Below are 27,086 nucleotides of genomic sequence, written 5' to 3' on the forward strand. Positions count from 1 at the left end.
CAGCCCTACCGTACCACCTTAATGCGCAGCACACTGGCTATAAATTTAAGGGGGAAATTTTGGAAACAAGAGGGCTGCAAAATGCTGAGCTCCAAGGCTGAATATAAATACACTGCCCAAATCCCTGGCAGACAGTGAAATGCGCATAGGCAGGACAACCCAGGAAGCCCAGAAGCACACACCAGAGGTGAAGGCTCTCCCCTGAACAATGGAGTTACCCCAGGACATCTGCCAGTTTGCTGCTCCTCTGACTAAACGTGCTTCCCAACCCAGGGCGAGCTCTACTGGCAGAAAGCAAAAGTCTTACTGGCGTGAGGTCTCAGAAGAAAGAAATGGGGGCTGGAGGACCAACTGATATGTAAAGGAGGGATGCTGGAAGCAGGGGAACCCCAAGATAAACCCCCAAATCTGAGAATACATTCTACTCCAACCTTTGACTAACCATCGAAGTAGAAAGGTGCATGTGAGACTGCGAAAGAAAGAGAAGAGAAGGGAAGAAAAATGCATCAACTGGAAGCCAATGAAACTGATCGGAGACTCGTCGGCTCCTACGAACACAACAAGATGTTTGCATCTGGAGCAGAGCTGCACAAGCACGTGCACACACACAGGAAGCGCTGGGAAGCAGTAATACCTGGCAGCAAAGGAGCACACCTCCCACTCAGATCCCGGCCTCTAAATTCCATCTCCCACCAAAAGGAACCAGGGAATCTTGGAGAAATAGCTGATTGCACCACAGGGGCAGAGAAACTACAGGAAATGCTGGGAGTATCTTACTGTGCCAAAAGGAAGGTCGTGCTCAGAAAAGAATGGGGACGTGTCAAAACAACACAGGAGATGATTTGGAAAACCAAATCAGGGGGCATTCCAGCATCAAAATGAATGAGAGTTAAGGACTATAAGCCCCTGAATCAAACAAGCATCCGTGAAGTACTACTGGGTGAACAACTGAGTGAGTCAACAAAGGAGGGGAAACTCTCCTTAAGGGAGAATGCCAGCTGACAGGTGAGAAGAACAGCGTCCCCACTGCACGACTACCTAGTAATAACTAGTTCAAGCAAGAATCATCCGTGGGGGCGCCAAACGATCAGTTTAAAGGCTCAAAAGGTCACAGAGCCTCAAATATTTCCCTACAGATTTCCTCATTCATTACAAAGGATAAACGCTAATTTTAGAGAGCAGACACTAGGCAGATGCCGCCCTAACTTGATCACCTGAGATCAGTAATTCTCAAATTTTAGAATACATCAAAATCATTTTTCGGGCTTGTTAAAAACATAGACTCAAGCCCTAAGTTTCTGACTTAGCAGGTCAGGAGTAGGGTCCAAGAATCTGCAGCCCCACAAATTCCTAGATGTTAACCTCACCAATAACAGAACAAGCCGGCATCATGTGCCATCCTGAGACGAATAATGGATATGAGAAATGATATGATGCCCTGAGAAAGGCACAGCACCACTTCTCTGATAGCCTGGCCCCCAAAATGCGTAATCTGAGTTTAATCATGAGAAAACATCACAGGAACCCAAACGGAAGAAAGACCTACAAAACAATTAGAACAGTCTCCATGATGGAGAAAGGCTGAGAAACATATCCAGACTAAAAAGACCATAGAAACATCAATAAATACCACATGTAATTCTAGACTGGGTCCTGTATGGGGGAAAACTACTGTAATTAACAGAGCAACTGTGAATATGGACTGTAAACTACAGAGTGGCCCATGTTAAATTTGCCAATTTGATAACTATACTGATTATTTTGGGCTATGTAAAAAGTCCTTGTTCTTTTTTTTTTTTAAGATTTTATTTATTTATTTGACAGAGAGAGACAGCGAGAGAGAGAACACAAGCAGGGGGAGTGTGAGGGGAGAAGCAGGCTCCCAGCAGAGCAGAGAGCCCGATGCAGGGCTCGATCCCTAGACCCTGGGATCATCACCTGAGCCGAAGGCAGACGCTTAATGGCTGAGCCACCCAGGCGCCCCAAAAGTCCTTGTTCTTGGTAAATACTTCCTGAAGTATCTAAGAGTAAAGGGCATGAAGTATGCAACTTACTCTCTTCCAGTGTGTGAAAATAAATGTGCCACGTGTACTTCTATATCCAGAGGTGGGGGGAGGGGGCCATGCAGGCAAATGTCACAAAATGTTAACAACTGGTCAATCTAGGTGAAAGGGTATTTGGAAGTTGCCTATACTACTTACAACTTTTCCAGAAAAACACACAAGGCTTCATTTTAAAACAAAACAAACAACAACAACAACAAAAACAAGGAGTAGCAAATTAGAAAGGGTGGTAGAAGGGTGTTCAGAGGCTGCCCGCCACACAGCCTCATATTGAGGAAAATAGCAGAAGCGGGGCCACCACACGCTGAAAATGACAGGTGTTCGTACTGAGGATCCTGAGTCATCCAGAAAAACCCCAAAGGAGTTTAATATCTTTTAGTACATTTTGTTTAAGATGACCCGTTAAGTACCCTTTTGAACCACAAGAGAAAACAAACACGGTTAAACACTTTTCAAACTTCATGCTCCACATCCGTTTTTCTTCTATTCTACAAATACAACTTCTCAGTGGAACAGCGAGTCACACTGTAAGCTGTTCGCAGACATCCCCCCACGCGGGCGGGCCGTCCAGCGGCACACACCACTCACACTGGGACCCACACAGCGCCCCTGCGGCGGCACGGTGACAACTGCAGCAGGACAGCCACCTGGCGGACAGCAGCTGGAAAGGTCGCCAGTTGTAAGAAGCATCCCAGCAGGGGCCAAACCCTCAAAACCAGTCAGCGCACAGATTCCCACAGCAAAACACAGGGACAGTCAGACGAGAACAAACGCAAGGCAGAACAGCCTACTCCTTCTGTTCCCAAACACGACGGTCACGGAGGCCGTTAGTGCATATTGACTACGTGATGACCATTCAGAGGTCAAGGTTACCAGAGACAGTGAAGCCAGCGCCCAGCCCCCAGAGCAGCGCACGGGATAAGCAAACATAAAGCAGCTCAGGAAGGGCCTCTTACACTGCATCTTCCTGTATCAGATTCCATTATAACCACACACGGCAATATCCTCTGATCGCAAAATAAGGAAGACCTCATCATTTAAATGAATGGCCTTCTTATTGTCTATAGTCAGATTTTGATTTTTAAATGAAAAGTAAATACACAACTTTCCACTCTAATCCCCCTCCCTGCCCACTGTTGTGGCTTTGCTAAGAAGGGTTTATTAGGAAAAAATGCTGAACAACTGCTCTGCAGGGCATCGCAAAGCACCACATACTAATAACAAGCGACCCTCTTACATACTGTGAAGAGACATGACTCGCAACTACAATGAAGCCTTACGTTTGGTGAAGCTAACTTGTATTATTTTCTGTGTACATTCTTAGGTCTAGCGGTTTGAAATATAATCATACCCTACAATTACAGCTGATTAAAGACAGAGCTGAAGACTGTATAATTAAGTTTGTCATGAATCAAAGAAAACATTTTTTATTAATTTTTAAAGCTAGTAAAACTATTTTTCTCCACAGCTACAAGAGCCTGAACAACATGGAAGGAATCTTAAAATAATTTAACTGATAAAACATCTTTTATTTATGCTAATTACGTGACATCCATACTACATAACCATGTTATACAAAAACAAACCACATTATAAAGCCTTCAGGTCGTGAATAAGAATGTAAAAATCAACCAAAGACTCCAAGATCCTCTGTTTTCACAAAGTGTCTGTGCTACAATCTATTTCATTTAAACTTTCAGGATACCTAATCCAGAAAAATTAAATTTAATCCACTGGAAAGAAAAAGGGAGCTCAAGCGTGGGTATAAATGTGTGTGCCTGTGTGTGTGTGTAATACCTACGTGTGTATATACATAAGTCATCCACCTTTTTTTGGGTTTGGCTTATTGAGGTAAAATTTACATACAGTAAAACACTGTTCGCTGGGTTCTGACTGACACAGGCAGTGTATGACCACCATCACAGGGCAGACATGGCCTACTTCCATCACCCACGAAGCACCCTCACGCCCTCCTGTACTCAGTCCTCTCCTCCCCTAGCCTCAGCCCCCGGCAACCACTGATCCAATCTGTTCCCATAGTTTTGCCTTTATCCGAATGTTATCAGGGGGGAACCACAGTTGTACAGAGCTCTGTGTTTGCCCGTAACAGAACGCTCTGGACGCACTCCTGTTTTGCTGAGGATGTCAGCAGTCAGTACCTCTGTGTTGCTGTACAAGGACTGCCCCACCGCACAGGTGCACCGCAACCTGTTCACGCATTTCCCACCTGACGGACCTCCGAGTTGTTCTCCATCTTCGGTAAATAGGAATAAAGCTGCTATAAGCAATCATATGCAGGCCTTTGTGTAGAGATAAATTTGCATGTCTCTTGGGTAAAGGCCTTCATGTAGGACTGCTGGATCGTATGAGAAGCATATATTCAAGTTTATAAGAAACTGCCACACTACTTTTTCAAAGTGGTTATAACCCTTTGCATCCCCACCAGCAAAGCACGTTGTAGTTCTAGCTGTCCCACAGCCCTGCACCTGGGCACTGTCCCCTTCTGCTGCCTTGTTTTGTGGGAATGGGAGGCATTCTCACAGGACTGCAGCGCTACCCACTGCGGCTGTCACGGGCACTTCCCTAATGAGGGATGATGGGGAGAGTCTTTTTGTGTGCATGTTGTTATCTACAGGAAATGGATGAAGTATCTACTCAAAGCTTCTCACCATTTTTCCAGTTGAATTTTTTGCTGAGACACCTATCCTTTTAATAGACAGTTTATCAAAGAAGAAATGATGGAAAGTTTGTCTATTTTGTTAAAGCACTTAGAATTCATGAGCAGGAGACACAAATCTAACATGTTTCCTTGCCATCGCCACTCCCAACGCCCCACTTGCCCCCCCCCCCTGGCAGATAGCAACGATATGCCAAAGCAGGTAGAAAGAAAGAAACATCCTCTCTCCCCCTTAGTCAGAGTGTAAGAATCACAGGAAAAGCTGCCTGCCTACTACTAGGGTCAGAAACAGACGTATTTTCCCATTTTTACAAGTATGGGATGAATCCATAATCTTTCTTCAGTATGAGCAGAAACACCAATGACGGGGAACCACGTGCAATGGTTGGCAACACTAGTGACAACGCATCCCGACGTGGCGGAAGCACGGCTGGCACGTGACAATACTGAGGGTCTGCAGACCGCTCAGTGGGCGGCAGCCCTCCCCCTCTCTATCACAGGCAGAGCCCGCACACAGGAGCACCACGTGCACTTCAGAGCAAGGGCTAAGCTTTCATGTCAAGGAACAGGAGAGCCTGCCACCACCACGTGGAGCCTCGGGCTGACTGGTATCTAGCTCCGGGCTCTCCTCTGCAGCGTGGGGGCAGTAATCACTACCTTGTTATTATAAACACTACACACAACTCAAAACACACGATGAATGACACACATAAACGGCAGGTATCACAATTCTGACGACTTCCCTCACGTAGAATTCCTGAATCACAAACGTAACTACTATTGGCAAGATAAAGGGTGTCCTGCGCAAAGCCTGGAGCATAAAGCAGAAGCTTCAGGAAGCAGGTAACATTTGGACACGGCGGACCCACTGAACTAAACACAGTCTCCTGACCGTCCATGAGAATAGCCAGGCACCCACATAAAAGGTGCAGCACATTTACGTAAAAGGTGCCCTGGAGTTGGCAGTCCTGAAAGGCACTTACGGACTTTATTTCCTATAATCCTGCCTCAGCATTTCAAACTGCGCGATGCTTCTTTTCAAAAGAAGCCAATCCACTCACTCTTGGTTCTGCACCAACTCGTTCCCGAGTTCGCGACGGGCCTCCCTAACTGAGCCACGGAGACAGGGCTGCGCTTGCCCGCCTCTGCGACACCGCGGCCTCCCTGCACACCATCCTGCGCATCCAGCTAGACACAGAGCAGCCTCTGAAACGTCCTGTGGTCGCTCATCCTGCTCCCGCCTGACGACCGCAGCGGGGGGCTGCACTGGTCACTCCTGCACGATGACTGGCTGGGCCGCCTCAGTGACGGGATAGTCCATAAAGATTTTTCCATGAATACATGGAATCAACAGTTTAAGATGATCTCTTGGATTTAAGTGTCTTGATATATCCTATGCGCAGGTTTTAAGAAAATATTAAAATTTATGACGGGGGCCCCTGGCTGGCTCAGTCAGTAGAGTGTACGACTCCTGACCTCGGGGTTGTAAGTTTGAGCCCCACACTGGCTGTACAGATTACTTAAAAAATAAAATCTTTCAAAAAATAAAAAATTTATGACAGATGTTTAACGATCTGAATGTCACATTTTCCATGGAAATCTATTTAAAGGTCTTAAAGGAAGAGTCAGTAACTAAGTTAACATGTACCACCTAGCGAGGCGCCACAATACAGGCTTTGTAGGTTAACAAAAAGTAACCGATCTCGTCCCGCTCTGCTTTTTCTCACCTTCTCCACCTGGAATGCCTTTCCCCAACTACCGCGAGCCCCACTCACCATGCCCGGACCTGCTCCCTCAGGAGGACACCGTCCCCCTCCCTCTGAGCTCCCCATCACTGTCTTCCCCATCAGGATTCTCTACCCGGTCTCGCCTGCTCCTGCAGGATCTGCCCTACGCACCTCAACCCTGCTACCATGGGAGAGTAACCTGTCCAGCACGCAAGAAAACAGATGTCCCTGGGGGTGAAGACAGAAGGAATACACATGAGCAGATGGCAAATTTTATTAAGAGGCCTTACTGTCAGGGAGAGTGAGAACTCTTAAGAATATCAAGCAAACAGAAAAAAAAAAAAAAAGTGGCAACTGTTAAGCTCAAGAAAACAGGAAAACAAAAAGTGGAACTAAAAGGGAATATAATCATGCTACATTCACCAGCTCAATAGTGAGCAACATTAACAAAGTCAAAACAGTTCGCCAAATTATGGCTCTAAACAAAAATTGTGCTACAACTATGTGGGGGAAGATGGGAGTTCAAAATGTAACTTTTTCTAAAAGTGACGCATCGATGGCCCTGCCTCTACATAGATATTGCTGGGAACCGTGGACAGAAATGCTACAAGAAACAGATAAGCAGGATTCCAGGCAGCTCTGGGAGGCGGATGGTGGAGGCAGGACAGGAGCCCGCTGGGTTCTGCATGAACCATTCAACACTGTTTTACTTTTGAACACATGCACGTACCACCCTCTGATAGAAGTGAAATTTCTAAGTAAGAAAAAGAAAGAATCCTAAACAGAAGCACTTCCAGCAGGACATAAGTGTTTTCCTACAACTTTTCAACCACGCTACCCCTTTCCCCCTTCAACAGTGTCTCTCCACCCTCAGGACACAGGGCAGCTGAGGACAGCGTGCATGGCCTGAGACCTGGCGTCAGCCTGCCGGCTCCGTACTCTTGAGAAAGCTACTGTAAGCTCTGAACCTGACCTTTCCCCGCCCGTGACATGAAGACACCACCACGGACCTCAGGGACCCGGCTGCGTTGCTCAGCACCCAGATGGTGAGTAAGTGTGAGGATGACCGTACACCCTGGACCTAAGTCACCCAGATGCAATCTGTCTCACTACCCTCTCCCCCTTCACACCACCGTCCAGGCGGGCTTTCATTCTGACCACGCCCCCACACTGCGCCGAGCACTTGCCAGAGTGTCCTCCAAGTCGCCAAACCCGAAGGCCAAACCTCAGTCCTCATCATGACCTTTCCTGACACTTCAGAGAGTTGATCACATCCTCCTCCTGGACACTTCTTCCCTTCTTCCCATGGTGCCAGTGCTTGTGGTCTTCTTCACACCTGCTCTGTGCCAAACACTGCTCATGTTCGTCCTTGAGCACTCGATGGCAGAGTGACCCGAGGCTCAGGCTTGCTTGTCTTCTCTGTGCTCACTCCCTCGGTGACCACAGAGTGTCACTGCGTTTTCATGGCCACTTCCAGCTCAGACTTCTCTTCCAAGCTCCAAATGCCTATTTACAACTGCCTACATGACATCTCTACTTGGATCCCGAACAGAATCACAAACTTAAAATGCCTACAGTGAGCTCCCCATCTGCCCCTCTAAACTAAGTTCCACCCACAGCCTTCCCCCCATCTAGTTGCCCAGGCCAAGAGCCTTCTAGTCAACTCAACTCCTCCCTTTGCCCTCACACCCCTTATCCAATCTGTCAGCAAATCCTACTGCTTCTACCTTTGAAATACATCCAAGGCCCAACTGCTTCTCACCACCTCCAGTTTTCCTGCTCCAATCCCAGCCTCCGCTGCCGCTCACCTGGTTCCCTGAACAGCGTGCCGACAATCTCCTGGTTGTCCTCTACTCTCCCCCACCCTCCAACCCCCACCACCAGTGTCTATTCCCAACACACTAGCCTTTCAAACCTCAGCCGAATCTCAGGGCTCAACACTGAGGGAGGGACAGCTGCCCTCTGGAGCCGACAGCCAGCACCGCCTTACCCTAGCGACTCTTTGTTTGGACAAACAGCCCCAGAACCTCACAGTTCAATCTATGTCAATTGTTCTCAGCTGCCCTGACGCTAAATAAGCTATCTTTATTCACCAAATGGGGGGTTTCAGATGGGTCTCCGGGCAACCTTCCTTTCTGTCTACTGCCTCCCCACACCCCATTAACCCTGAAAATAATCTCCATACATATTTCAGCAATTCAACTCCTCCAAAACTTTGCTTTGCTTTCCTAGAATTCTGATTGTAAAACACCTCCATCCCAAGTTCTGCCTTAAGAATGCAACACCCCAAAACAAATCAAGAACCAAGAACCTGATCCATCCTGCAGGGGCTCAAGTGGACCAGGGCACTCAGGTACATCAAGGGACCCGGATCTCAGAGGAACACCATTAAGTCGATGCTGTACAAAGCCAGGCTTACTCGTGTGGCCTCACCAGTTGTCCAGAATTGGGGGAAACAATTATAGAAACACTGGTTATAAGGTATTTTTCCTGGGTTTACATATTTTCAAACGGGGGGGAGGGGAGGGGAGGGGAGGGCCAAACTAGAAGCAGCAGATTATATCCCGGTGCTCAAAGTTCCAGTGAGCCAAGAACGGGCTCTCAGTTCACTGTCAGGCCTTTGTTCCGCTGCACATCACATTAAGAAGAAAAATTTTGTGTAATTTCTGCTAAATATGAAACTGTCTTGGGCTCTACCATGACGAACGATTTTTAATAGCTAATGCTGATGAAAAGTTATACTTGATATTCTCCCTCTTGTTTGGATCCACTAAGAAAAGAGAACTTATTTTGTGGCAAGCATTAAACACTACTTCATCCAGCATTTAGTGAAAACTACCCATGGGTCAAGCAGAAAACATGCAGAAACAAAATAACAAAATCTTTGCCCTTAAAGATGCAGAAACAGACTTGTACCCAATAAATATAGCCCACTGGTACAGGAAGAAACATCGAAATGTGCAGGGAGGGTGGGGAGGAGACAAGGGATGTAAACAGCTGGGCATGGCCTTCTCCAAAAGACAGCAGAGTCACACCTGGCACAGCACACAGAACAGGTGCCTCTCGTAGCCAAGAAAGGGTAGAAGGAATCAGAGAAAAGGAGCAAGACTTCCAGGCCTTACTTGGAAACTGAAACTTCGTGACACAATTTTCCTTCCCTTCCCTAATACCTAATCCTGGCAGAAACAAAAGTGGGTTTGGGGGAGAAAGGAGAACAAAGGAGGAAAGTGAACTGAAACCCAGAAGGAAATGGAAAAACAATCCAGGGTCCTGCCCCTTGGACATCTAAGACAAACACACTTGCCAAAGTCAAATTCAACGTAATTATAATGATTCTGAATTCTGAATCCATGAAGTCTAAGTTTATGGGGCTTTTACACCAAAGCAATGTATTGCTAAAATCTTACCAATGCTAATACCACAAGACAGATTGATGAATCTTCTATCAACGATCTGTCCTCGATTTACCACTAGGCCTACCAGAAAGAGCAGTCTTTGGAAATAAGACAAACTGGAATAGAATCTCAATTCTATAACCTCCCAACTGTGGAGTGCAGCACAAGTGCCAAGGTTACAAATGAACAAATCACAAATAACCCAATCTCTGGGGCTTAGTTTTCCTCTCATTAAAGTGGGGGAACTGCCACCGAATAGCAATTGCTAACATTTGTGAATGCTCAGCACATTTCACATTTCTTATGGCATCTTCACCACAACCCTGGGAGAGCGGTCACATCACCAGCACCCTTTGTCAGAGGAAAGAGCTAGGTTTAAGTAGTCAGTGAAGAGGGGCGCCTGGGTGGCACAGCAGTTAAGCGTCTGCCTTCGGCTCAAGGCGTGATCCCGGCGTTATGGGATCGAGCCCCAAGTCAGGCTCCTCCGCTATGAGCCTGCTTCTTCCTCTCCCAGTCCCCCTGCTTGTGTTCCCTCTCTCCCGGCTGTCTCTATCTCTGTCAAATAAATAAATAAGATCTTAAAAAAAAAAAAAAAAAGTAGTCAGTGAAGAGTTCGCATGGAGAGAAAGCTAGGTTTCGGTAGTTAGTGAAGTTAGTAAGTAAGCAGCCAAGCCAACATCTGAATCCACAGCCCATAAGAATAAAACACAAGTAAAAAGCACAGGCTCCAAAGCCAGACTGAGTCTGAATCCCAGCTTTGCTTTTTACTAACTTAGTAACCTTTAACCTCTGTTTCAGTTATGCAAATGTGAACCAGGGACAAAGGGTAGCCTCATTCAGGGGATTACTGCCAGAGACTCACTGAGGAGCTGGATGGCCCAGTGCTGACCCTGTTGGGCCACTCTTCTAGGGCACATGCTGCTACTGTCACAACTATCAGGGACAGGACTGTCATCCTGCCTGCCTCTCTCCACACATAAAAGGCACTAAACAACTAATATTTCTTCCCTCACCTACTCTGCAAAATCAACTAGCTTTTATTTGTTTCTAGTATATGTCAAAGAAACCTTAAGACAGATGAAAGAAAAATCAAAACAAAAGGAAAAACCAAAACACAAATGTAGCAAGAGAATTATACTCACAGTTCTGAAGGCCACGGTAACTCTGTGAAGAAATCAAACGTGGGTTTAAAGGAAATGCTCCCGGTTTCTCTTTCCTCTTTCCATAGTCCTCAGAGAACCTGACAAGGAGAGACAACATGCGCATTAAAACCCCCTTCCTTTCACTTCTTGAAGCTCTACTGAACTCACCCCTCAGCCAGTTCCATCACCTCCCACGCAAGCCTACTGGGCAACGCCTGGGATGAGGGGTGAGAAGAGGGCACCACGACCCTGTCTTCAAACCTATTTCTACTTAAGAAACACACAGGAAGGAGCGCCTGGGTGGCTCAGTCGTTAAGCGTGGGCCTTCGGCTCAGGGCGTGATCCCAGAGTCCTGGGATCGAGCCCCACATCAGGCTCCTACGCTGGGAGCCTGCTTCTTCCTCTCCCACTCCCCCTGCCTGTGTCTCCTCTCTCACTGGTATCTCTCTCTGTCAAATAAATAAATAAAATCTTAAAAAAAAAAAAGAAAAGAAATACATGTGAAGCAACTGGAAACTATTCAAACATATCAAAAATCATAAATTAACAGGGTGTGGTTGGCTAATAAGTGCACGATACAATGACAGAGTATAGACATCTGTTCCACTGCCTTCCATCAAAACTATACTAAAGAGATATTTTTTAAAAATGTTCTAAACAGGGGCGCCTGGGTGGCTCAGTCTGTTAAGCATCTGCCTTCAGCTCAGGTCATGATCCCAGGGTCCAGGGATGGAGCCCCAGGTCAGGCTCCCTGCTCAACAGGGAGTCTGCTACTCCCTCTCCCTCTGCCCCTCCCCGTTTGTGCTCTCTGCTCTCTCTCCTGTGCATACACTCACTCCCTCAAATAAGTAAATAAATAAAATCTTTTTTAAAAATGTTTGAAACAGCACAGGGAGAACTGAAAGGAGAAAAAAGCCAAGATTTTTGAAGTACTGAGGAAATCTTCTAACATGGAAGATTGAGACCCAAACAAAAAAGTAAAAAGAAGAAACCTGGAGGAGACAGAAACTATAACAGACTGAAGTAGAGTAAATGACGCAGCAGGCCCAAGAAAGCCAGGTCCCAATTCAGCAGTGGAACACACGGGAACCACTTCCACTTGCACAGCAGTGTCCTAGAAGACCAGAAGTGGCAGCAGCAGTGTAGACAGAACGGGGGTAAAGAAGGCATAGCCCCAAATACAGAGGAGCCGGGGAAGGCCATGGAAGCTGAAACCAGAACCTCAACACCAGGCACAACGTGACGCCCCCTCACTCTGAAAGAAGATGGGAGGGGGCATTCCCCGGAAAAGTAGAGGCGTCTATGGACTGAAGTCACCCTGCCCAGCTGCACTGAACAGACCTGGACTTAATGACCGTACATACAGTGAACAGTGAATTCTCCAGCTCTCCTACAACAGACCACACACGCACACCGCTGGCTTCCAGAATCTGAAGTCAGAATTGTGCCGGAAAGAGACTGGAGAATATTTCTGGGGAATCTGATCAGCTCCAAAAGACAGATCTAAAGATACTAACCCTGGGGACCCCCAACACATGGCCCACCCAGAATACCCTGATATAAAAGTCAAAGGGCCCCACCACGTCAGACAGGAGAAGGAAGGAAACAACCTAAAAGAAACAGAGACTATACAAACTATCAATAATATAGAGGTAAGACAACACTGCAATCAATAAAGAAAAACAGGATGTCCTTCTAGAAAAATAGAAAAAGAGCTCTTGGAAATCTAAAGAACCTTTCTGAAATCAGAAATAATAAACTAAAGAAAAGTTAAGTCAAACTGAAGTCATCTCCCTGAACAGAGAATAAAAAGAACCCCCCCCAAAAAAAAGGCAGAAAAGGAGGAGCAAAGGAAGGAAGAAGAAGAAGAAAAAGGTATTAAGATAATTACAACCTTTGCCCAGGACAGCCAAGTTCCGGATAATAAAACTTCCAGAAAAACAAAATAAGGAAAAGCAAGAGAGAAAACCTCAGCACAGTAATGCCAAAGAGTATTCCCAGAACTGAAAACTCCCAGTTACCAGAATGAAGGGACCCGCTGAATATGCAGCACAGTGGATGAAAACCGACCACACAAGATACACCATCACGACATTTCAAAAGACTTGGACAAATTGTAAAACTCCTACAAGCTTCTAAAGATGGGAGGGGAAACAAGTTACATACGAAGGAAAAATGAGAATAGCTTCTGAATTCTAAAACAGTAACATGAAAACAAGAAGGCAATGGAGCAATCTTTGAATTTATGAACAAAAATGAATTCCAATACAGAACTCTATACCCAGCGAAACCATCAATCAAGTTTCAATCATGCATGGTCCCAAAAGGTTTGCCTCCTAAGCATCCTATGTCAGAAAGCCCCTGGAGAAAGTCTTCCACCAAAACACGAGCATCAACAAAAAATGAGCAAGGCATGAGCTTCCATCAGAAGGGATAAGGGAATCCCCAGGACGACGATGAAGGGAGATTCCAGAATGGTGGCTGTGCACCAGGAGAGAGAGAAACAAGTCCAAGCCGGAGCAGTGTTGCTCAAGAGGAGGGAATGCTGAAGGCTGTCTTCAACTTGTCCAAAAACACTGTACTATCTTTTTAAAGTAATTAACGCCACCAAAAGGAAGAAGTCAGTGAAGAAAGACAAAGACAAGAGTTGCCACAAACATAAAATCCAACTGTGGACAAAAGCCAAACGATGAGAACAAAGGAACATCCAGGGACAACACAATAAAAGACCGAAGGAGCAAGCAGCTCGGAAAAGAACAGAACAGAGATCTCCAGGAAACTGTCTGCCAGAAATCAAACGTGAAGAAGAGATGAGTCTGTATGACCATGAAGAAAAATTACTAAGAGGCTACCGGAAGGTATGGGGAAAATAGGTCTGGGGTAGGGGGTAAATTACAATAGGTATAAAAAGGGTTAAGAATGTGGGGGACTGATGGGGCATCTGGGTGGCACAGTGGTTAAGTGTCTGCCTTCAGCTCAGGGCGTGATCCCGGTGTTATGGGATCGAGCCCCACATCAGGCTCCTCCGCTGGGAGCCTGCTTCTTCCTCTCCCACTCCCCCTGCTTGTGTTCCCTCTCTCACTGGCTGTCTCTGTCTCTGTCGAATAAATAAATAAAATCTTAAAAAAAAAAAAAAAAGTGGGGGACTGAAGAAAGATAAGTACCCGTCATAATGCTCTGGGCGCACCTCTATCACAGGACTTACCCACCGTACCATCATCACTGACTGACTTCTCTGTCTCCCTCCCTCGGCTGCAAAGACCTTTTGGAGAGGATCATTTCTCATCCAGTTATCACCCTGCAGAGTCCAGTACAACGCCTGCTACAAGAGTATACACAAAAGCAAAGGGTTTTTGTATTTTTTTGCATTTATTCGGGTACTGAGTATCTACTACACATACCTGCTATCCTTCCGGAGAACTAGAATTCAAAGACATATGGACCTTGCTTGCCTTTAAATTTAAAGAGTTTCAACTTTTTTTCACACCTGAGAAAACAAATATTTCTCCTATATCCTCACTCTCCCCAAAAGATGAAAAGTTCACCAGGGGCTTACAGAACTTTAATAGTCCGGCTATCACTAATGGATATGGAACCCAAGACCTGATGACACTTGGTTGACATTGTACGCATTGTGTAATATGAAAAGGGTGCCGGCTTGGGTATCAGGACACCTGGTTTCTAGTACTTTAGAATTACTCCTTTTGAAGAAGAGGAAATCCCAACTCCTTGATATGACCTGTCGGTCCCTGAATGATCAAGCGCAGTCTGACTGTCATGCTATCTCCCGTGAATCCTACGAAGCAGCAACATTAAGCCATTTTCGGTGTACAGAACAACCTGTGCCCTCCTCGACACCTCCTCCACCTGGACCTTCTTCCCCGGGATGACCTGGACGCATGTGCGGTGGGAGCCGTGCCCTTCCCCCAGGTGAGACACCTCTCTCCTGTCCCCCTCAGCACGCCTTCACATGACACCAGTATCTGTGGAGTGGCTGACAAATGCCATGCACGGCCCCAGGCCCCAGGACACAAGGCAATAGACGAGAGAGACGCAGGACTCTGCGGTGGTGGAGCTTCCTGTGCAACAAACTAGAGCGGATGTTAAATCGGGCCTGTCAGTGTCTTCCTCCACCCAAACAGCAAGATTCTGGGGACAACGACAGCCTAAGTTCCGCAGCCTCAGCACCGCCATCCCAGACAAATATTTAAAGCACTATTAAATAAAACCAAAGTGAAGGTCAAAAAGCCCCAGTGCCTGCAGCAGGTGAGTACCATTTGCTCTTTAAAAGCCCTCCTCTCCCTTCTGAAGCGCATGACTGCAACACCTCCTTGACCGACCCTTGTACTAGTTAACCACCCGCTTGTCATAGGAATCTGCTCCCATCAGAATCAACCACACGCTGCTCTGATCTTGTCAATAGTATCAACCCTACCTCCTTCTCGACCCAACCCTTTCTGTACTCCTAAACACTAGTAAAAACATCCAGTCTCACAGACCCCAGCCTCTCCCGCCTCTGCACCTTTAGAGCGGGCATGTCCTCCACGAGGCCCTGCCTGCTTCCCACCTTCCACTCTCTTTCTACAGATCCCTGCAGACAGCCAGACCTGCAGAGGTCACGGCATCTGGTCCACAGCCAGTTTCTGTATGGTTCTGGGCTAATCAAGGTTTTTACCCTTTTAAAGGTTGTTTAAAAAAAAAAAAAAGGCAGCTATGTGACAGGCCCTATGTGGCCTACAAAGCCTGAAATGTTTACTATCTGACCTTTAACAGAGAAAGTTTGCTGACCTCTGAGCGTGACCGTGACGGGGACATGCCCTCCAGGTCCTCAGAGCACTCTGCTCTGGCACTATCACTGTAGGCATCACACTGCACGCTGACTGCCTCACTCCCCTCCTGTCTGTGCCCCCGGGGGCTGACACTACACCAGGCACAAGACAGGTATTTAATACTGTTGACGCCTCAACAACTGGGTCCACGTATACACAGATTTTTTTTGATACATGCCGCATAGTAAATGTAGTTTCTCATAATTTTCTCAACATCCTCTTTTCTCTAACTTACCTTTTTATAATACAGTATATGATACACATACAAAATATGTGCTAACTGCCGATTCTCAACTATGGGGAAGGGTCCGGCGGCCCGCACTGTTCAGGGGTCAACTGTCCTGGCACTTTACATGTGTACACCATCCCACATAGTAACTGCACGCAGAGCTTCAAAGATCACAGATACTAGAGTTTATATAGACAGTATCAGAAGTCACGTGACTAAAGGCAACGCACCAGTATTTGTACCTCAACCTCCTGTTTCCTAGTTAAGATGCTCTTTCTACTAAAAAGACCTGCGTCTCTACACAAACTACGATACCTAGACATCTTTGATTACTAATACCTGAGACTTTAGCTAAGGGTAAAATTTAATTTTTGACTCGCTATTTAATTTTGATAATTTTTAAATTACTGCTACTTTTTGTAAATTAAAGAAAAAAGAAAGAAACAGACACCCTAAGGAAGCACTAGGCAGGTATTTGTAAATTAAATATCAGTACTTAGTGGTTTTCTACTCAGTGCACCACAGCCTCCCATGATCCCACCTATACCGGTCTGAGAACCCACACCACCTTAGAGACAGGCTCCATGATACGCCTGTCAAAGAGGCTCAATCCTCTGTCTAGCTGTTCCTGCTCTAGGCGGACTTCGGAAAAAGTCAAGAGTCCGGCCAGCACTGTGTAAGAGAACGCTCCATGACGATGAAAATGTCCCATCTCTGCACTGTCCGAGGTGGTAGCCACTAGCCACACCTGCATACTGAGCACCCAAACTGGGGCTAGTGTCACTGTCAAACAGAACTTTTCATTTTATTTAATTTTAATTTAAATAGCCACACATGGCTAGCAACGACTACAGGAGACACAGATCCAAGTCTAGACTCCAAACACTGCAGTGAAATAAAACACACTTTTCCCTGTATCCTTAACTACAGGCTGTGTTATCTGGCCCAATCATTCCCCTGAAAAAGACTAAAAAAGATGGACAGAATACTTTAAAATCTTAAAATCAACCAGAAACTGACAAGACAATAAGGAAAGAACAGGCCAAAATTAAAGTGAAATCAGGAACCCAAAGAGATGAACAAGCACAGAAACCACCTCTGCCCTGCAGTCATTTGCCAATTCTGAAAATTTTCAACTTTCATTTTTACAACCATGCAGGGAAAGAGGAGTAAGAATCAAAAGCTGGGTCCCTTAGGGTGTTTAACCAAAAACACTACCTCCAGAAGCAGGGCCCTAAAGACTACAGAGCTCAAGATAAAAGAAACCAGAGGTGAATCACCTCTCCAGTAAAATCACAGCACTGGGCGGTCCAAAATACCTCAAGCCTTAAACCTGCTTTAAACTGGTTGAAGCAAAAAAGAAAATAAATTTAAAAAAAAGCTCTCAGAAGGAGCTATATCTTCATTCTATGCCTCAATAGACTCCTACAAATAATCAGAACTAAGTTAAGAATCCTACAAATAATATTCTACACCATATATAAAAATGAATCACAGACCTAAATGTAAACCTGAAACTTTTCTAGAGGGGGATGGAGGGAAATAAAGGAGAAAACCTTTGTGACCTAGGATTAGGCAACAACTTCTTAACTACGACACTGAAAAACCACAGTCCAGGGGTACCTGGGAGACTCAGTCAGTTAAGTGTCTGCCTTGGGCTCAGGTCATGATCTCAGGGCGCTGGGATTGAGTCCAGCAGGCAGCAGGCTCCCTGCTCAGCGGGGAGTCCGCTGCTCCCTCTCCCTCGGCCCCTCCCCCCATCCAGCTCTCTCTCCCTACCTCGAATAAATAAATAAAATCTTTAAAAGAGAGAGAGAGAATGCAAAAACAAACCATAGCATGAGAGAAAAGCACAGCACACATCTGACAAAGACTTGTATCCAGAATATATAAAGAACCCACCAATAAGACAAAAAATTTAATAGGCAAAAGATTTGAACACCAAAAGATACACAGGTGGCAAAACCACAAAGAAAAACCATTACACACCTATCGGAATGGCTGAAAAGCTAAAAGACTAACCATACCAAATGTTGCCCCAACGATCCAGCGTGACTGGAACTCTCACACAAAGCTGGGAGGAATGTGAAATGGTTCAGCCATTCCAGGACAGAGTTTGACACTTTCTCAAAAAGCCAACATAGGCCTACCACGGGATCCAGCCATTACAGTGCTAGACCCAACCATTTCCAGGAAAAACAAAAGCCGATGGTCACATGAAGACTTGAGCAAAATTATTCAAAGGCTTTATTTGTAATAACTCAAACCAAGAAACGACTCTCCACACACTGATCACGTTCGACGTCATCCCAAGCAACAGCAGGCAGAAATTCCTTGCAAGTCAGCAAGGGATTCTAAAACAGATACAGATCTGCAAAGGGTCAAGGAGGGCCAAGGTATGCTTAAAAAGGAACCAAGTGGGAAGAGTTCCACAATAAGACCTGTTATAAAACTAAAATAATTGAAGCAACTTAAACTGGGCAGTACCAGTGGAATTCAAGAAAGTCCAAAACAGATGCACATACACACGGACCTTTCATTTCCAAGAAAAGGGGCACTGCAGAGCGCTGGAGGAAAGATGCTCTTTTCAATGAACGGTGTTCGGACAACTAGCCTGTCCACAGGTTAATGAAGCTGGATTCCTTCTTCAGATTATGCACCAAAACCAATTCTGAGAGAATTACAAAGTTAAAGGTTAAAAGCAAAAGTATAAAAGCATTTAGAGAATAAATGAGGAACTAGTTCATGACCTCAGGGCAGGGAAAGACACAAAAAGCTTACAAAGGAAAAGACTGACAAATGGCACTAATTAAACTTAAGAACTTCTATTCATAAAAAAAAAAAAAAAACACAAAAAAACCACTGAGTCAGTGAAACTGCATATGACAAAGTGGGAAGAGACAGCAGCAAAATACATAACCAACAAAGAATGTGTGTTCTGAATATATATAGTCTACAAATCAATTTAAAAATAACCTAATAGAAAAATATGGGCACTTCGAAAAACAGTGAATCCGAATGGCCAGTAAATGTATAAAAATGTGCAACCTCGCTGTAACCAGGAAAAGGCTATTTAAAACCACAAGGCAGCAACACAGCAGAAACCACCAGAAGGGGCGGGGCGGGGCGACTGACACAAGACCAGAGCAGGGCTGAAGCAGTCATTAGAGAGAAGACTGGGGGGCGGCTGGAGCCTCCCAGCACAGCGGGGAGCAACAGGAGACTCCCTCACTGAGAGGTGCTCCAGGCCAGGCGCTCTGATGTACATTTAGTGGGGTCACAGTCTATAACTGACTATAAACTAGAACTTTAACTTCACTTGACCAATGTAAGGAGAAAGAAACTGTTTCAGATCACTTTTTCCCACCAGCTCATTCCTTTTATTTTCTCCATCACAGGGCTGCACCACTGACTCAGTCTGATGGGGGCCAGAAGAGGACGTGGAAACATCCTTTGTACTTCGCGTCCACATGATGGTAACCTAAGTCCACCCGTCTGTCCCTAATTCTCTTCTCTACCTTAGTAACAACTTCCACGTACTTCAAGGTCACAAGGCCCCCTCAGCAGGAGCACAGACTCTTCTTCAATCATTAAACCAATGACTGAGGGCCAACCCACTATAGGAGGAGGAGGAAGCTGTGAAGGACCCACAGATCCGTACAGGATAATACAGAGTCCCTGTCCCTGAGCTCACAATATTCTATTTGCCTTCAGGTGCGTCCAACTCTGCATAAGACATAGCCGAAAGTAAGCATATCACCAATTCCATCTTTGAACACTAACTTTTATCTAGCTCTGATCTTAGGGAAAAAATAAAGGACAAAGGCAAAACAATACATATTAAATTTAGATATGACTTTAATGCTAGGCATAGAATCAATTCGCACAATACCGTTTTAGTAGTCACCCCAAGACTTGGAAATCATCCTGACTCTAGTATAAGCAAGCCAATCTCTCAACACCAAAACAAAACCACCAGGGAACACGTGCCTTGAGCACCCACATATACACACTTTCCTGCTATCTGCCAAAAACCACAAGTCCAGGGGCCATACAAATTGCTATTTCAATGCAAAATCATTTATTTAAAATCCAAACCAAGATTCAAAAGAATTTAATGACCTCAGCATAAAACATTCAAAATCCCTAAACAAAATTAGTTGTGAGGTCTTCCCAAGACTCTAGAAAACCTGAAAAACATACTGAAAAAGAGTCCTGAAGTGAAGGCAATCTCACTAGCAAATCTAAGTGGTCAGAAGCCAAACACATGCCTCTGCCATTTACGACTGATTTTTTGCCTGCTACGACTTGCATTTCTCTTAAAACACTCTCAAGTAGTGGTTGACAGACATTAGCATGCAACAAAAGCTCCTGGACAGCATGTTCAAACAGACTGCGGGCCCCACCCCCCGAGTCTGATTCAGGAGGTCAGAGGTGGGGCACGAGCACAGGCATTTCTAACCCGGCCAAGTGATGGTGATGCAGTTGTACTTTGAGAACCACTGCAAACAACCAGTTTACTGGTTTACTGTGGTGTGCGCACGCACGTGTTTCCCTTCGCAATAAGCAAGACCAAGGGGAACTTGCTGAGGAAGAACAAACTCTTTTTTCTACGCAAATACTAACTTTTCTTGCCTGAGTGAAGGTAAGTGACCTGTTGCTCAAAACGTTTACTCTGAACAACAACGTAAAAGACTCTCTAAGCAGATCATCGGAAGGCCGGTGTGTCATGGAACTGGCATTACAGTGTTAGGAAGATGGATTTTTTTTTTTTAAGATTTTATTTATTTATTTGACAGAGAGAGACAGCCAGCGAGAGAGGTAACACAAGCAGGGGAAGTGGGAGAGGAAGAAGCAGGCTGCCAGCGGAGCAGGGAGCCCGATGTGGGGCTCGATCCCAGGACCTTGGGATCATGCCCTGAGCCGAAGGCAGATGCTTCACAACTGAGCCACCCAGGCGCCCCTGGGAAGATGCATTTTTAAAAATGGTTTCAGGGCATAATGTAAAACCCTTGTAAAGTACATGATGAATCCAACTGATTAGTAGAAGATACATTAGAGCTTCTAGACCAGTCATCAAGGATCTTTTATAAATCCCAACTTCCTAGGTCTTCAGAATATAGAATGAGTCCTAACGAACACATGACCAATTCCTACAAAATTAATTTCTAGAAAAAAACATTTGAAAACTATAAAGGGACAGAGAAATGCCTTTTTCCCGCAGCTCAAGTTTCATGATATTTGTAATCTAAAATAAAGCAGACAAAGATAGAAACAGACAATCCAAGTTCTCCCTGGTATCAAGTCCTACCTGGTTTGTAAGTAAGGTTCTTTACCAAGGCAAACAAAAAACAGTGGACTGCTGACTGACGCAGGAACAGTTCTCCAACAACGAATGAGCCTGGGTTCTTTCATTCAATAAATATTGTGTCAGACACTGGGGATGCCATAGTGTGTAAAACAAAGTTTCTGCCCTCGTGTTGCTTAAATTCTATAAAAAGACACACAATGCACTACAAATATGGAATGTATAAAACCACTTCAGCTCTTTCTTCAGTCCATCAAAGACAAACACATGGTGCTTTGGTCACAAGTAGACCCAACAAACACCTACCATTCACAGCACAATCCAAAGCACCAGATGGCAGGACTTTTAAGATAGAAAATGGAGGCAGAAAGGAGATCCTAGGCACAGACAGCCCATAGATAAAACTTTTTAGGTTCTTCTGAGCCTTGGTTTTGGTCCACTGGCCCTAAATAAAGGAGGACAGAGTACGTCAAGTCTTAAAAGCACTATGGAAAATTCTAAATCGGCGAGAATGAGCACATTCACTTCAGAAACATTTATAGAGCAGCAATGTGTTAGAGATTATAAATTCTAGGATTTACTACAAGGGGATGAAACCTGCATGAGAAATTTACAATTTACTTTTCCCTCACATTACACCTTGCTTCCCACAAAACTATATTCATAAACACTGACACCCCCCCCCAAAAAAAGTCACCAATGAAAAAACTCTGTAACAATGTAGAGGTAGTGTAAAGCACAACCTTGAACAAATAAGAAGCATCAATCACTGCACTATGCATTATATATTTGTATTTAACTGATTTTAAATTAACTTAAAATAATTAAACAATTTTGGTATGTTCATTAAAATGTTTACCTACACCATGTTGGCCAGATCACAGCTTCATGATATGAAAGCGTCAGATTCAAACAGAAAATATAATTATTTCAACTCTCCCAGACACGGTACTTACACCTGCATGCTACTCACTCCCCCTTCGGAAGGCTGGGTTCAGATCTGTGAGACTACTGCTGCTCTAGTCCTGTCTGGTCCTAGAAGCTGCACAGAGAGTTCAGCAGGCCCAGCCAACAAGGACCTACCCCTTGTGGGCCAAGAAGCCCACGGCAAGCTCCTCGAACTCCAAACTTCCAGTGTCTCCTCTGCAAAAATGAGGATAGCAATACCACAATCAATGCTTCTCAGGAGGAATAAAGCAGAAAAAGCATGAAAGCAATCACTTCAGGTCTGGCACGTGTCATCTCCCAGATTTAATTCATCGGTAAAAAGGTAGTGACACCTACCAACAACACACAATACCCCACACGTAGCAGTAACATTACATCTCCTCCCCTATCAGTGGATAACATTCACATGTATGACTTTGGTCATTTTTCTTGTTCTGAAAAATGAGTTTACAGTAAATGCCAATGTATATCAATAAGATCTAGGCAGAATTTGTTTCATTCAATACAAAGCTTGCAAGGAAAGACCTTCATGTCCTGACAAATAAGTAAACTCTGTGATGATGCTACTTGTTCCCTTCTCGGAGGCTTTCAACTGCTAAAAAGTGGCAATAGTGCCACCCAGCCAAAAACATCTATTTCATACTTTCCTCTAAAAACCATTTCATTAGTATTTATGCAAATAAGACCATAATTAACGGCATTTGCTAAAAATCTCACCTATCCTGAAAGTTGAATTACATATGCCTATCCGAATTTTATTTCCATGATAGAGCCTAGCAAAAAAAAACAATACAACTGTTAAGACAGGAAGAGAGGGGGTTCTTCTGGTACTTTATAATCAGAAACACATTTATGTAGTTCTGAATGGTAAGATTTGGCACCATTCCTAGAAATTAATGCCACAAAGTGGTAGACAGCAATTTCATTTCTCCTACACTAGGTTGCCTTTTGGTAGTCATGAAATGGAAGAGAAAAAAAAAAAAAACCTTGCACAAATATTAGCAGAGAGAAAAAGCCATCAACGGTTCAAATAATCCACTACGAAACATGGTTTTCAGAAGAGACATAAAAAAACAACTACTTAAGGCAGCTGGCTGAGGCACTGAAACACAGGTACACCCAAACAGGAGCTGGAACCGCTCTCATCCTCTTCCACCGAGGATCCTTCTAAGGACAGAGATGCGACTTCAGATTTGAATGCTTACTGCACTCACAAACTTCCTGGAATTTACTACTATTCACTCAAATAAGGTCATTTACTTTGCCCAAGTTTTCAGAATTTGCATTTTAAATAATTTCTATAGGCATCAGTAAAAATTCCCAAAGACCCCCACAGCAATATTTTGCTAATTATTTAAGGGATTTTAGTAAGGACATACAGTAATGAAATAAGTTCTTAAGCTCAAGCTTTAAGACAAAATAAACTACTACAGAAACTAAACTTTACTGGTTTACAAGCCAAAAAAACCCCCTCATTTCACAAATGATAGAACTTTTAATTATATTGAAATTTAAAACAAGATTTTAGCTGAAAACTGTCTAAACTGAAAATGTTTACTTTCAAAAGTTAAAGACTTACATATTAAGACTTTGACTCTCATCTTTCCTGTGTTACCCTTGAGACAAGTATTTTCTCAAAATTAAGACACTTAAAAATACAGGAAAAAAGGTTTCCATAAAATCTTTAGAGATAGAGAAGTAGCAACTCAAACCTAACATCCAAAAAAGAAGAGTCATGTTCAAAATGACTCTTTACTACACGATAGAACATACACAGTACACAGAAGACACTATAATTTTTCCTGCGGGAACTAATCAGCATTTTTTTAAGGGGATAGCTTCAACAATACAATTGTTATTTAGACAATTTCTCAAACTTCCCAGCGAGAAAAGTTATGTGACTTGCTGAAGAACCCAATTTTAAGAATTGGGATGTCAAGTTCTCTAATTTCCAACAATGGGCATGGAGTGCTAGAGAAACGATGTTAGTGAGAAATGTTCTAATGATCCTCACTGCGGCTCCTAACTTCTGGTTTCACCGGACACTTCCACCCCATCGCACTCATGGAGCTTCACTCCTAATCACGACTCACCTTCAGCGGACCGCCGGCCTGAAAAGAGGCTGAAGTCCTCTCTCCTGTAGGGCTCTGCCCCAGGACTCTTGGCCCCAAACCTTAAACACTAAGTTTTGGATTCAATGTCTTTATTTATCCAAGGACTTGCTTCTTGATGCATCATCACCTCTGAACAATGCGTAGGTCCTTTTATTCAGTGTATATACTCAAGTCTTAGGTTGATTGTGGGATCCTTTAAAAGACAGCAATGGGTTTTAAACCATCTTTCCCCAGTTTTCATTATTAAATCGGAGTATATGATAATCACCGGAAAGATATTACTTAAAGAATGTATAACATGGGATCTTGCTGCTTCGACAACATTTAGCACACAAACGTATTCAAGACACGAGGGGTAGGCTCATTCAGTGTTTCACCTCCAAGGACAGCCACAAAGAGAAAACAACGTACTCATAAAGACACCGGAACGCAAACTTTCTTCAGAAGTTTCATGTGTTTAAATATTGCAGGATGTTAAAAATTATCTCCAAAGCACAATGGCATGAAAAAATTACCTACATTGGATCTCAACAAAAATAAGGTGAATGCTAATTTGCAATGTATCTTTCCATCACTTCATCCACCTTTCAGGTTTTCAGAGATGAGACAACTGACCAGAGTTCACACATTTCCAAGAGAAGACTGCTTCCATTATGAGTTTTACAAATAAAATATTAAGAGTGAGGCTCTGGTATTTCATTTCAAATAGTAATGGCCTATTTTTCCAACCACGAAAATGTTGACATTCTATCTAAGAATCCCAGCGTTGGTCGTCTTAAGTATAGATCCCCAAATCCTTACACCGCCTTCAGCTTGAACGTATTTCAACCAGTTCCCACAATTACTACATTACTATCTTAGTCTCACTGCGAAAAACCCAGCTGCAGGCTAACTATGCAAGAATGAGACACTGTTGAAATGACTAAAAAACAATTTTTTTACCCTTACTGCATTAAGCTAAATCCTGCAATTAAATAAAACCAAGTAACACACACACACACACACACACACACACACCCCTCCTCCTCCTCCTGAGAAAAGAAAGGAAAGGAGAGAAAAAGAAACAAGTCCTTCTTCCACCTAAGCCAGAAGCAGAGCTGGGGGCTGGGTTGGGAAGAGGTAAACTTGGAGGCACAATGAATCAACGAGGTCTCCAGGGCTTTCGCCCCAAAAACCACAGGGCCACAGCAAGTTGAGCGCCAGCTGCGGGGAAGGAGCTGGCCCGGATCCGGGTTCGAGGCTCGCCCTTCCCTGCCGCAGGGCCAGTGAGTCCCCATATCGGGTCAGGGCTCTTCTCCCCCCTCCAGGTCCCCAAGGATTTCCCTCTTCCTCCTCCTTCCTCTCTCCCCGCTTTTGTCTTTGAGGCAATTGGCCAGCTCCCAAGGAGGCCGGCTGGCCTCCCCAAGCCCCCGGCCTCCCTGTGCGCTCCGGCCTCGAGCCCCTCTGTCTCTCCTAGACCCCCGAATCCACCAACCTCCCCATCTTTCACGAACACCCCCTGGCCTTCTCATGTCCCCCAAACCTCCCCGTTTACCCGAGCCCCCGGCCTCCCCTCGTCCCCTGGCCTGCCGGAGCCCGCCGACCTCCCCACAAGTCCGTCCTCCACCCACAGCCTTTCTCCCAGAACCCGCCCCCTCGTCCCCCTTCCCTGGCCTCTCCTGTCCCCCCCGGCGGCCTCCCCACATCCCCGTCTCCCGGAAACCCCCAGTCCTTCCCACATCTCCCGACCTGCCCGCGCCCCGATCCTCCCCAGAGTGCCGTCCTCCCCGGGCCCCGCCCTCGTCCTCCCCACTTCTCCGGCCTCCCCACATCCTCGGCCTCCCAAGCGGCGCGCGGGAGGGGTCCGTCTCCGCCTCATCCGCCCCGCGGACCGGCTGGTTAGCCCCGTTCGGCCCTCCGCCCACGGGCCGCGGCCCTGCCAACCCCCAGCACCAGGAGCCGGCCCACCCGCCCGCTTCCCGGCCCCCGCCCCCTCCCCACACTCACATGTACCGCGCGGGGCGCCGGGAGGCGAGGGCAGACCACTGCGAGGCGGCGCCGCGAACCGACGGGCGGCGATCCCTCCAACGCCTCACGCCGCGGGCGCACAGCGGTCGCGGCGGCGGCGGCGGCGGCGGCGGCGGCGGCGGCGGCGGCGGCGGCGGCGGCGGCGGCGGCGGCGGCGGCGGCGGCGGCGGCGGCGGCGGCGGCGGCGGCGGGGGCTCGCGCCCTCTGGATATGCTGCGTAGGCGACGGCCGCGCATGCGCGGCGACCGACTGAGGAGCGCTTCACCGCCACGGCGCGCGCCCGGCCGCGTCCCCGCGCCGAGCTTCCGGCCCCCCACCCCCCCACCCCCCCGGAGGACCCGGCAAGCGCCTGGCGGCCCGCGCATACCCTGCACGCCACGGGGCTCCGCTCCCGAGACCGCGCCGGACAGTCGCGCGGGGCATTCAGGACGGCAATGGACTGAGCGCGCCTGTGGTGGCCGGGTCTGGGGAAGCTTCGGCGGAGGCCGGGAGTCCCGGAGGTCCCACTGGCGGCACTCTGGGCCGGCGGGGCTGGACCGACCTCGGGGAAGCCCTCCCACCCGCTGCCCTGTCCCGCACAGCCCGGACGCGGCCCCTTTGCAGGGCCTCCCTAGCCCGCCGCCCTGCAGCCCAGCCCCAGGGCCGGA

At 46.1% G+C, this 27,086-nt stretch overlaps 1 protein-coding gene and 1 long non-coding RNA gene across 2 annotated transcripts in view; both read right to left on the minus strand.

The window, feature by feature from the left end:
• LOC148106773 (ral-GDS-related protein-like) overlaps nucleotides 1-26,534 on the minus strand; it is a 93,876-nt gene extending 67,342 nt beyond the window's left edge. Inside the window, exons 1-2 of the mRNA XM_087860464.1 lie at nucleotides 26,419-26,534; nucleotides 11,005-11,102 (exon numbers count right to left, since the gene is read on the minus strand). Of these exons, the coding sequence (XP_087716590.1) occupies nucleotides 11,005-11,102; nucleotides 26,419-26,420 (100 nt within the window). The 5' untranslated portion in view covers nucleotides 26,421-26,534. The remainder of the gene's footprint in view (nucleotides 1-11,004; nucleotides 11,103-26,418) is intronic.
• Nucleotides 15,697-25,928, minus strand: LOC148106774 (uncharacterized). Its single transcript, XR_015723540.1, has 2 exons — nucleotides 23,400-25,928; nucleotides 15,697-22,513 (listed from the first exon to the last, which is right to left on the minus strand). It is a non-coding gene; the product is annotated as an uncharacterized LOC148106774 (long non-coding RNA).
• Nucleotides 26,535-27,086: the final 552 nt, after the last annotated feature.

This window comes from Ursus americanus, unplaced genomic scaffold (genome assembly GCF_024610735.1).
Source record: "Ursus americanus isolate L20-20 unplaced genomic scaffold, mUrsAme1.1.p SCAF_65, whole genome shotgun sequence".
Taxonomy (NCBI): Eukaryota; Metazoa; Chordata; class Mammalia; order Carnivora; family Ursidae; genus Ursus; species Ursus americanus.